The sequence below is a fragment of the Vicia villosa genome, linkage group LG4 (assembly GCF_029867415.1).
Source record: "Vicia villosa cultivar HV-30 ecotype Madison, WI linkage group LG4, Vvil1.0, whole genome shotgun sequence".
NCBI classification, from domain to species: domain Eukaryota; kingdom Viridiplantae; phylum Streptophyta; class Magnoliopsida; order Fabales; family Fabaceae; genus Vicia; species Vicia villosa.
The window spans coordinates 133,523,203-133,534,481 of NC_081183.1; the positions used below are offsets into that span (position 1 = coordinate 133,523,203).

General features: G+C 33.4%; 3 protein-coding genes across 3 annotated transcripts; all 3 read right to left on the bottom strand.

Moving 5' to 3' along the window:
• Positions 1–933: 933 nt before the first annotated feature.
• On the bottom strand, positions 934–5,606 carry LOC131595242 (pto-interacting protein 1-like). Its single transcript, XM_058867545.1, has 5 exons — positions 5,355–5,606; positions 4,394–4,605; positions 1,696–1,800; positions 1,429–1,617; positions 934–1,323 (listed from the first exon to the last, which is right to left on the bottom strand). Exons 1-4 carry the CDS (start codon positions 5,429–5,431, stop codon positions 1,460–1,462), a joined length of 552 nt encoding a protein of 183 aa, XP_058723528.1. The 5' UTR covers positions 5,432–5,606; the 3' UTR covers positions 934–1,323; positions 1,429–1,459.
• Positions 5,607–6,032: 426 nt separating this feature from the next.
• LOC131597901 (uncharacterized) lies at positions 6,033–9,545 on the bottom strand. Its single transcript, XM_058870561.1, has 4 exons — positions 9,474–9,545; positions 8,367–8,525; positions 8,173–8,244; positions 6,033–6,812 (listed from the first exon to the last, which is right to left on the bottom strand). The coding sequence occupies exons 1-4, from the start codon at positions 9,543–9,545 to the stop codon at positions 6,288–6,290; spliced, it is 828 nt and encodes a 275-aa protein (XP_058726544.1). The 3' UTR covers positions 6,033–6,287.
• A 70-nt stretch (positions 9,546–9,615) lies between these two features.
• Positions 9,616–10,451, bottom strand: LOC131595243 (disease resistance response protein Pi49-like). Its single transcript, XM_058867546.1, has 2 exons — positions 10,187–10,451; positions 9,616–10,092 (listed from the first exon to the last, which is right to left on the bottom strand). The coding sequence occupies exons 1-2, from the start codon at positions 10,365–10,367 to the stop codon at positions 9,797–9,799; spliced, it is 477 nt and encodes a 158-aa protein (XP_058723529.1). The 5' UTR covers positions 10,368–10,451; the 3' UTR covers positions 9,616–9,796.
• Between the last annotated feature and the right edge of the window lie 828 nt (positions 10,452–11,279).

Genomic DNA, 11,279 nt, shown 5'->3' on the forward strand with positions numbered 1-11,279 from the left:
CCTAGACCTAATGTAACCAAGTCTTTCACAATTATAAAATTAGGGGAAGGTTACACTACTAGAAAAACAGAAATTAGCCTCGGCCATAATCGACGCTAAATGGGTCAAAAACCGACGCTACAAGCTGTTTAATGTCGGATTAGCGTCGGAGTCGGGGGCACGTTAAATGGTTCGAAGTTAACATTTTAGCGTTGGCTGAATGGCCGTGTCTAAGGTAACGTCGGTTTAACCGAGGCTACACCGAGGCTACACTACAGCCCACGTTAAAGAAAGAAAAGTTTAAAAAGTCAACCAAAACATTAGCGTCGGCTGAACCGAGGCTAAAGTCAACTGTTCAAAAGTCAAAAAAAACTTGTAGCCTCGGCTTAACCGAGGCTAAAGTCAACTGTTCAAAAGTCAAAAAACTTGTAGCGTCAGCTTAACCGAGGCTAAAGTCAAATTTACAAAAGTCAACAAAACCTGTAGCTTCGGCTAGATCGACGCTAGAGCCAAATTTGTAAGTCTCAATAAAAATGTGTAGCCTCGGCTTGACCGACGCTAAAGTCAATTTTTAAAAGTCAAATTTTATGCAGTCATCAAACCCTCACGCCCCAGACTAGTCTAGACTTAGAAACACATTGTCTTATCGCATCCAGCAAAAATCTAATTCTAGTAATCATATCATAATTGAGAAACAATAAAAGCACAGTATTATGCATACGTTTAGCTGGAACTAATTGCCATGGAGGAATAGATGAAACAAGTTCCATTTGCTTGTGCAAACATCTCTGCCAAAAGGGATCAAAGGTTGTAAAAGCATGTCCCTTCTCATCATATACAAATAACTTATATGGATAAGGCAGACCTACAAATGTTAGTCAATTGATGTATGAAATTATACCGCGCTGATTGATCTGAGAAGAGTAGCAAGAATAAAGCTTTGGTATGCTGAAGTTGACAACAAATCTTTCTTATAAATATGTATCAGTATAGAAAGCAAATGAAAGCATAACAATAAGAAAGAGCATGGAGAGAATAAGAGCATGTATAGAAAGTTATTGTGTCTTTAATGTTACTAACATTGGTGACATCATTAATTGGCGAATTGAAACATGTTAGTGCTTTCGGGTTCCATAGCCGATGAACTGGTATCATCACAATCTTCAGCAACCAACGAAAATTTATGCCTTACAAACTCAATAGCAGAAGAACAAGAACTGATTGCAGACCCGTGTCTTTCTGCAGTAAAAACTCCCTTTCTCCTTTTGCTGTTTTAGATTTACGAATCAATCTCCCAAACAACCCATTGAAAAAAATCTCATGGAAGCTTTTTTCTTTTGCCACCTAGAAGAGAACAAACAATAAAGAATCAAATTAACCTTCAGAACAAATCAAAATAATGTGCTCTATACTATTTCAATTCAAACCTTCAATTACTTATTCTCGTACCTGTTCAGCATCTGAGTCAGCCTCAATGTTATCAATTGACTGCCACCATCATGAACTGACATTCATAGCAACATGTTTCTGCCTTTTCATGAAGATATTCAAGTCCTCTGGCTGTTCCAACAGCGATTTTAACTCTTTGAGCCCATGATAAAACTTGACCAGGTTCTGCACCCTTTACACCTTTGCGTCCTATATCAAAAATCATTATAAAATTATATAACATACTCATGTGAAATGAAGATTGATAAGGTGTTAGGAATAACTAACCATGTAGAATGTCATGAAAGGATCCATTTGGAACATACTCGTAAGCAAGGGCACGGAAAGGGCAGTAAACACAGTAAGTAAGAAGCTCGACAATGGAAGGAACGACTTTGTACCAAAACTATATGTGACTGATCAGTGCATTTTGATGCACATTCCTTTATGTTTGTACTTAGGCATTTATTTGATTTGCTTTGCTTATTTTTATATTTTATAATGTTTTTCTAATTTAGTTTATTTTTGGTTTAATTTCATTTTCGCACTTTATTTTCAGCATTAGCAGTCTGCACTAAAACGATCATAACTGGAGTTCCGGGAATCTGATTGAGGCGTTCTAATAATCGCCGATACTTTGAGGTTCTTATATTTTCCAATTAATATATTTCCTTTCAATTCTAATCTTTGATATGTTGTTTGCTTAATTCGATATTATCTAAGGTTGAATTGATTTATTTTGATGGTTGCATGTTCCTATACTTTAATCGCGTTTGCTTAATCCGCGTATGTTTGTCGTGTTTGCTTAATTCACGATTGCTATATATAATCCGTTTGCTTAATTCGGGAATTAGGAACATACATCACATAATATCAATTGCGCTTGTATAATTGTTGTTATAATCGAAAAGGGAATAGAATCCGCTTGTGAGTTGGAAATTATTTGGATCGATGATAAGTTAGGAAGCCAAAACAGTAGATTAATCGTTTCAGCTTATTTTGATAATCACTTATTTTCACTATTTTGTTTAATCGAAATCTAAAACAACCCCCAATTCGATTTCAGTTAGTAATAACTAAGAATCCTTGAGAGACGATATTCGAGTCGCTTGTCGCTATCTACAGTTTTATTCAAAACAACTCGTTTTTGATCCGCGTGCGACAGCGGATCAAATTGGCGCCGTTGCCGGGGATTCTTGTTGTTATTAACTGATATTAGAGTCATAGGTTTAGTGTTTTTTTTTTTTTTTGTGTTTGTTGATTTTCAGGGTTGCAATTCCGGTTGGTGTACAGTGATAAGTTTTCCAGCCTATCAGGTAAGATTGAAAGCTACTGTTTCGAATCGTTCCGAATTTTTTCCACAAAGTCAGAAAAAAATCGACGAACAATACTCTTTTAGAATAGAATTCTAAAAGATTTTGACCCTCAAAATCGCTAATTCTTTGTTTTATTTTGTTTTGTTTTCTTGTTTTGTTTTCAGTTAAAATAAATAAATAAATATGCATCGTTTTGAAAGTTTTAGGCTATAGACTGATTTGAGTCGAGTTTGCGGAGACTTGGGAAAAATTCACAAGATCAGTATCGTTTTAACACCGTAAGTCTCATGCATATGGAAATTGATTTGAATTTTTTATTATGTTTTAGCCTTAAATTCTCATTCTTTGACAGCTCTGAGTAGTTTATTTCAGCAGTCGGCACCATCTCTCACACACTTTACGCAGGGAAGCCGATGAATATAAGTGAGTGTTCCGGAAAAAAATAAGAAGAAAAAGGGAATGCACCTTCTAAGTTTGGTGACCCTCACCCGGTCACTTAACCCAACGGTTGTGGAACCTTCAAAAGAAAAAGTTGAAAATAAGACTCTTTGTTAGTTGGTTAAGCGGTTTCTGGTGCTGAACTTGGTAGGGAGGATTATGGTCCGATCCCCCGCAACTACAATTGAGTAAACAAAGGGTTATGCCACGTAAGTACCAGAACCCCGTGCAGAAAAGGATCAGAGTCACTAACCGGTCGTCTTGCTATAAGTGTGTGGAGATAACGGGCTTAATGTGATTGCGCCTGAATGAAAAAGAGCAAAAAGGATGAGTAAGTTAGGCTACGGTATAATAATGTGATTTGAATTGGTTTGTGTATTTAGGAGGCTTATGTCTGCATAACTGTGGTTAGTGTTCTTACGATATCCTTAGTGTGCAATATTAGTACCAATAGATGCAAACTTACCCGAAGAAGATTTGTAGCCTAGGATGAGTAATTGTTGATGTATCTGTGCTTTCTTTGTTTTGATTTTATTTTGCTCGGAGTACAAAAGTTCAAGTGTGGGGGAATTTGATCAGTGCATTTTGATGCACATTCCTTTATGTTTGTACTTAGGCATTTATTTGATTTGCTTTGCTTATTTTTATATTTTATAATGTTTTTCTAATTTAGTTTATTTTTGGTTTAATTTCATTTTCGCACTTTATTTTCAGCATTAGCAGTCTGCACTAAAACGATCATAACTGGAGTTCCGGGAATCTGATTGAGGCGTTCTAATAATCGCCGATACTTTGAGGTTCTTATATTTTCCAATTAATCTATTTCCTTTCAATTCTAATCTTTGATATGTTGTTTGCTTAATTCGATATTATCTAAGGTTGAATTGATTTATTTCGATGGTTGCATGTTCCTATACTTTAATCGCGTTTGCTTAATCCGCGTATGTTTGTCGTGTTTGCTTAATTCACGATTGCTATATATAATCCGTTTGCTTAATTCGGGAATTAGGAACATACATCACATAATATCAATTGCGCTTGTATAATTGTTGTTATAATCGAAAAGGGAATAGAATCCGCTTGTGAGTTGGAAATTATTTGGATCGATGATAAGTTAGGAAGCCAAAACAGTAGATTAATCGTTTCAGCTTATTTTGATAATCACTTATTTTCACTATTTTGTTTAATCGAAATCTAAAACAACCCCCAATTCGATTTCAGTTAGTAATAACTAAGAATCCTTGAGAGACGATATTCGAGTCGCTTGTCGCTATCTACAGTTTTATTCAAAACAACTCGTTTTTGATCCGCGTGCGACAGCGGATCAGTGACAGACTTCAATTCATCTATTGTAATGGAAGGAACAGAAATCGGTTGGAGATTTATAGGCTGGGGAATGGTTACTGTCGTGTGTCTTCCATGATAACTAGAGTTCCCTGCATTGTACGAAAGCAGAATTAAAACGAAAACAAGAAATTATTTATACTTGTTTATACCGTGAAGGAAAACAACTGTAGGTCTTTTTATCTGTTTATCACTTTCCTTCAAACTCAAAATCAACAGAGGCAACTTTCCTTGTTCTCCTTTCTACAAAATCAAGGATCATTTCAATCAATTATTCTCTAGACCTAAAATTCAATTATGAATAACAAAAGAATCATTTGAAATTCAAATCCCAGAGAAATCGAATACTTACTTCTGTATTTAAATACAGATTCTCCTCCTTGAGCAAGATTTCATAATCTCCTTCTCAATGTCTTTCTTTGGACAAGATTTCATAATCTCTTGTTATAAAATTGTTAGTAGATTGAATTTGAACAAGCAGATGAAGAAGATAATCGAATGAGTGTTGAAACTTTAATTTAACCTCATCGATTATCGATGAAGGAGAGTTATTCTGATACCAAGCATTCGCCATGGGTTTTACCATTTCAACGGTTAACGAAACTGAAAATAATTAACAAACGAATTTCATTTCTAAAAGAGAAAGAAACAGAGAATCAACGCACACATTCAATACATAACGATTGAATTTGATTGTGTACCTTGAGGAGTTCGTCTCTTACGGAGCATTTGCAGGAACTCTGATCGGAACTCGCTCGCAATTTTCATGGCTTTTTTTCCTTCCATTTTTGTATCGGTTTCTTGATGTGGAGATTCCATGTGAGCGCGCGCTGAAGTTTGCATGAAGTAGGATTGTTTTGCATGAAGTTTCCTCTGTCAGCAGTAGTATAAGAATCATTCTCTTTGCAGAAGCCAAAGCAACCCATAATCCTATATTCTGAAGGTAAGTTTCAATATAAACATTGTTAAATCACATACAAAAACATTGAAAGTATACATAATTTTTACTACAAAATCCAGAAAGAAAGTAAAAAAAGTAAGCAAACAAGATTAGAAGCAACGAACCACTATAACATTTGGATGAAAACACTATAATATTTGATCCCTACAAAATCAGAAAACACTTTAGTCAATAAAAATCATCTATTAAGTGTTGCCTATTACACAAACTCCTTATTACAAAAATAAATATACTACAACAACTTAGCTTTGGGATCTACAGCTTTGAGGTTGCACCTTGGTCTAAGCCTTAATAGTAGGGCCGCGTTTGAAGGAAAAAACCAAACAATTTTCCTTTGTTTGCTCATGTAACAATTGAATACCTAGAAACAAGATTGACAAGATCAATTGATTAGTTGCATATTCATAAGGTATCTTGAAGAAAGAAAGGATAAGGAAAATTGTGCTTTACCTTTTTGTTGTTTCTACCATTGACATGCAAAGAGCAAAGCGATAGTAAATATGAGTGGACATCAACAAAATATAGATAATAAGCAAATGAAACTCAAAGAGCAATAGAACATAAAATTTATATGCAAAACGATATAATTTTTTGACATCATAAGCATATTCAAAGTAACAATTATCCAACTATTACAAAGTAGATAGAAACTACAAAATACCGTAGTCATGGCTACAACAAGAAACAGCCCCAAACACTCGGTATACATTAAAGATCATATCCTATAAAAATACATCCGAGTTCTAATTTGTAGCCCCAAAAACGATCAAACTACAACAAAAAAACAGCCCCAAAAACTACTTCTACTAAGCACTGCATGATCAAGGTTCGTCTAAAAATTGGTCATCCAAATCTTCATCATAGTGAGGATTTGACGGTGGAATGACGCCACTAGTGGATCCACCATGTCTAGTACCAATTGTTTTCATAATAAATGCCTTAAAAGCATTGGTTTCACGTTCCATCTTCTTATCAAACTCAGACTCCATCTTCTTAGCAAACTCGGTAGCCATTTTAACTTGTTCTTCTGCCCTCCGAGCAGCCTCATTTGAAACCCGAATAGCTTCGGTTGCCTCTTGGAGTCGAGCTGCGGTAGCCTCAGCCACTTGTTCAGCTCTAACTCTAGCTGCTCTCTCTGATTCCAAGGATGTCCTAAACATCGATCCACGAGAACTTTTAGCTGGTTTGACAAAGTTTGTGGATCCTTTCTTCAGATTGATAGCTAAATCAGTCGTTCCATAGACCCGACCACGACTACGACCCCCAGCACAATCTGTCCATATCTCATTAATCGTCCCTCCATCTAACGTCTCGACACCATCTCCAGCCTTTTCTTTAAATGCAGTCTGTAAGGAAGAAAAATATGAGATGAGATGACATTGTAAACATTTATATTTTAAAAATTCAGTCTCAGTTATATTGCAGCTTTTTCTTTAAATGCAGTCTGTCCCATACATTTATATTACACAAATCATAATAGTTCAGGAATGTTGCACCTCCAAATACAATGACACAATAGTGATAAAATATAAGCACCTCCAACCATAAAGCATATTGTGTGATTATTCAAATCGATCAGTCTCACTTTTACTCTCCTTTATAAACATGTCAAGCATATTGTGCAATTTTACTATCAAAATCCTACGGGAGCGAAGTAAATTACAGCTCGTAAATTTCAAGCAAATTTGATGAATCCTACTTGTTGAATTTATTCAAATTGAATACTTAGGTAGTGACTAATTGGGTTAATCTCTATTCACTATGTAAATCTACTTTAAAAGACATCAATTTCAGCTATGTTAGACACTCAAAACATGCAGAAAACAATTTATGCAGCAGAAACAAATTATGCAGCAGAAGACAAAAGAGAATAAACAAAATCTTACATAAGTAGACTCAACACGTTTATCAACCCAATCTCTGTTTTTCCTCTTATGGGTCTTTAAAAATAACTCATCTGGACGCACATCCCTTTTAAGTTCTTGGGACTACAAATGTTAAGAAGTAATATAAGACACGGGAAATCATGGACAACTTAAACATTTAAAGATTGACACACAAAATGACTTTATTACTTACAAGCTCAAGTGCTACATCAACATGAGCCTAGCAGAAACCTAATCCTGAAGAACAAAATATCACAAACTACCCTGCAACAAAAAAAATCAAAAACTGAATTTTAGCATATTACTCAACTTTGGTATCATTGCAAAGCAATTGTATTGCAGAAAACTAGCAAAAAAAGCTTAGGAAGTTAAAATCAATGTTCCTATTTCATTCAACAGAAAACTACCAAAGTAATCCTTATTTCATTCATCAAAACTATTGTTAGCATTTATGTATCGGTGTCGTGCCTGGTGTTCGTGTTATAAAAGAAAAGGGAAAAATAACAAGAGTAAGTAAAGAAGTGAAGTGAATGTGATGAATATGAACTAGAAAGTCTCAAGCTTAAATCTTCCTACAAATATAGGTCAAAAACTCAACACTGCAGAGTTAGTAGTAAACAGAATCAAACAAACAAACAATTTCTCAAATGAGATAATACCAACATAATATCAATCAAATATATTAACCCTACAAGTTGAAAAATGGATAAATCATAATCCCAATCAGAAAAACAACACAAACAAATTAACCATAAGCATAAAACCTCAGAATCCAAGCTTGGTACGACACCAGTACAACTTGTTAAGAGAGAAAATTCACCTGATGGTGTTGTCTGTTCTGCCTCTGCTTCTTGGCGAGCTTATTCTTGATGATGAATGTCTTGTGTGAAGGCTGAAAAATGAGATTAAACAAAAACCCTAAATCAGAAACTGAGTGGAAATCGAGAATTAGAGGAAAGAGTTGTTGAGAAGTTTATATGTTAAGAGAAAAGTTTCAAAACTGAAAGCGGTAACTGATGCTAACGATCGTCTTCCCCGTTCATTTTCGCTTTCGCTCGATGATGAAGGAAAAGTTTTCGCTCGATGATGAAGGAAAGGTTTTCGCTCGATGCAGGTTTTCGATTCACAGCTCGTTGATGATGGAAGGGGAAACGATGAACGAAATAGGGTTTTCTGCTTCCCCAATTGTTATTATCCTCTTTATAATTATTAATTTCAAATTAATTTCAATATTATAATAATTTAATAATTATTATTATTATTAAAAAGTTAAATACTGAATAATAATAAAATTTAATAACTATACATTCTCTTTAAATACAGAAAATAATATATATAATAACTAATAAATTAATTAAGTAAATATTATAATAAAATTTAGTAATATATATATTGTTCTCCAACTAATTTAATAATTAAAACAAATTAAGAGGGAAACACAAATAACAGAAAATATGATTTATTAACTAATTAATAAAACATTAGCGTCGATCAACCGACACTACCAGTAAAATAAAAAAGCGCCAAACCAAAATAGAAGAGGGAAACTAAAATCCTTTAATAAAAATTCATTAAACCTTAGCGTCGGTTAGGCCGACACTATAAGTAAACCAAAAAATAAAATAATTACAGCGCCAAACGAAAACGAAGAGGAGGGAAACAAAATAAATAAATAAATAAATAAATAATAACTAATCTATTGCCTCGGCCGAACCGACGCTAACTATAAATAAATAAATAAAATAATTAAAAAACTCAAACAATACGCACGTAGCGTCGGTTAGACCGACACTAATGAAAAAGAATAGAGAAAAATTAAATAAATAAATAATTTAATAAATAGTTTGCGTCGGCTAGACCGACACTAATAGTAATTCAAAGAAAAAAAATGAATTCTGCTCCAAAGATACACGTAGCTTCGAGATAGCGTCGGTCAAGCCGAGGCTACGTTGTAAATTTAGCGTCGGTGTCGGGGGCCGACACTAATTCTTGGCAGCTAAACGAGCATTTTCTAGTAGTGTTAGAAAGCTTAGGTTTTAAGAGTCTCTTGTGTTTGATGAATTCAAGAAATGATCAAATGATGTTTGATGAATTCAAGCAATCCATTAAGAAGAAGGTCACCATGAATGATCTTGTAAGAACGACGTATTTCTTAAGAGTTGAAGTTAAACATAACATAAATGAAATTTTCATTAATCATGAGAAGTGTGCTAAAGAAAATTAGAACAACAATATAAAAAACCAAGTAAACAGAAATAGATGAAGAATTATTATCATTTACTGGATAGGTAGAAAATGACTAACAATCTCACACTCACACTTCCGCAACATAAGGAAAAGGAAATAAAAACATTACATCCGCACCCAAATTAAGCACACTAGATATTTAGTATAATGTGTCACAACAAACCATGTATAAAGCAAACACTTGATGATTATATGTTTTACTTGTAATCAGGATTAGCCACACAGTAACCCTCGAGAGCCTTGAAAAGACCATCACCCTTAGCTTTATCCTTCTTGAGTTGCTCTTCACTTGGAGCAGCATCACCTTTTGTGAAGTATGTCACAGTCAGCTTTGCAATGGATCCTCCATTTGGTCCCGCAAACAATTTAGCCTCAAATAAGATCTTCTCAACTGTGTCTGGAAGCCCAGCACCTCCAACTATGCTGTAGTTGTAATTCCAGTTAACAGCATCTACTAACTCAATTTTGTGCAACACATGTTTGGTTTCACCATCTGCACATATAATTATGGAGTTTCTTTTAAATAAAATGAAATTAAAAAAGAATGAAAATTGCAATTAAAACTTTATATATGTACGTATACTGACCTTCAACGAAAGTGATTTTTTTGATCGTTCCAACATCGCCGTTTCCTTCAACAACTTCAATACTTTTGATGTCATCAATAACTTTTGGGATAAGAGTGTTAGCATCTGTAACATGAGCTTTGTGAAGTATAGTAGGTGCTACAACAGAAGTTTTTTCATCATCAAAAGTGAAAACACCCATGATTTATAATGCTAGCTAGAATGAGAAATAACAAATTAATAATTTAGAAGATGCTTGGCTAGCTGTGTGATTTATGAGTGGAGTTATGTCTAGTATTTATAGGAACTAAACATGTATTGCTTAGAATTTAGATGGCCCATAGATGAAAATGATGACTAATATCAGGTCGTTGGGAATTTTTTTCTTAACACGCTACATGAATTTGGATAATACTTTTCAATCTTGAACAACAAGTGTAGTTGGAAAATATTAATGCTTAAGAAAAATCCTAGAGAGACTATTTGCTAACAGAGGGCTTTGAAGTATAGCTAAGAAAATAAGGTATTTTAATGGGCCTACGCATTAAATATGATAAAATACAGTGTTTGAGTTCAATGTGATAATACATAGCAAAAAAAATTATGGTATTAATATATTCTTTTAATTATTTATTTTTAACAAATTTAAAATTTAAATTAATTATATTTTAAAATATGAAGTTTTGGGATCAAAAGGTTTCAAACACCAACCTTTTCTATCCCTAGGAGGCTAAGAATGGTCCACGTATTTTATATTTATTAAAACGATAATTTTCTACATTTTTAAGTGTCATATGATTCATTTTTCTCTTTTGTCATAATAACGACTCTTGGAACATGTTAAAAACAATGTTAGACTAAAAATTCATTTAAATATCGAATTTTAAAAATATTATTTAATTATATTTATATATTTAATTTTTAAATAATTTTTAATTTTGTATAGTTTTATATATTTTGAAAAATGGTTTGTGATTTTATAGTTGGTATGATTTTTTATTTAAATATTATTTATTTTATAATAATTAAAGGTTTTTAATAACTCATTTTAAAAAAGAAACATCCAAACACATTTAATAATATTTAGTGTTATATAATTTACCATATTTTAAAA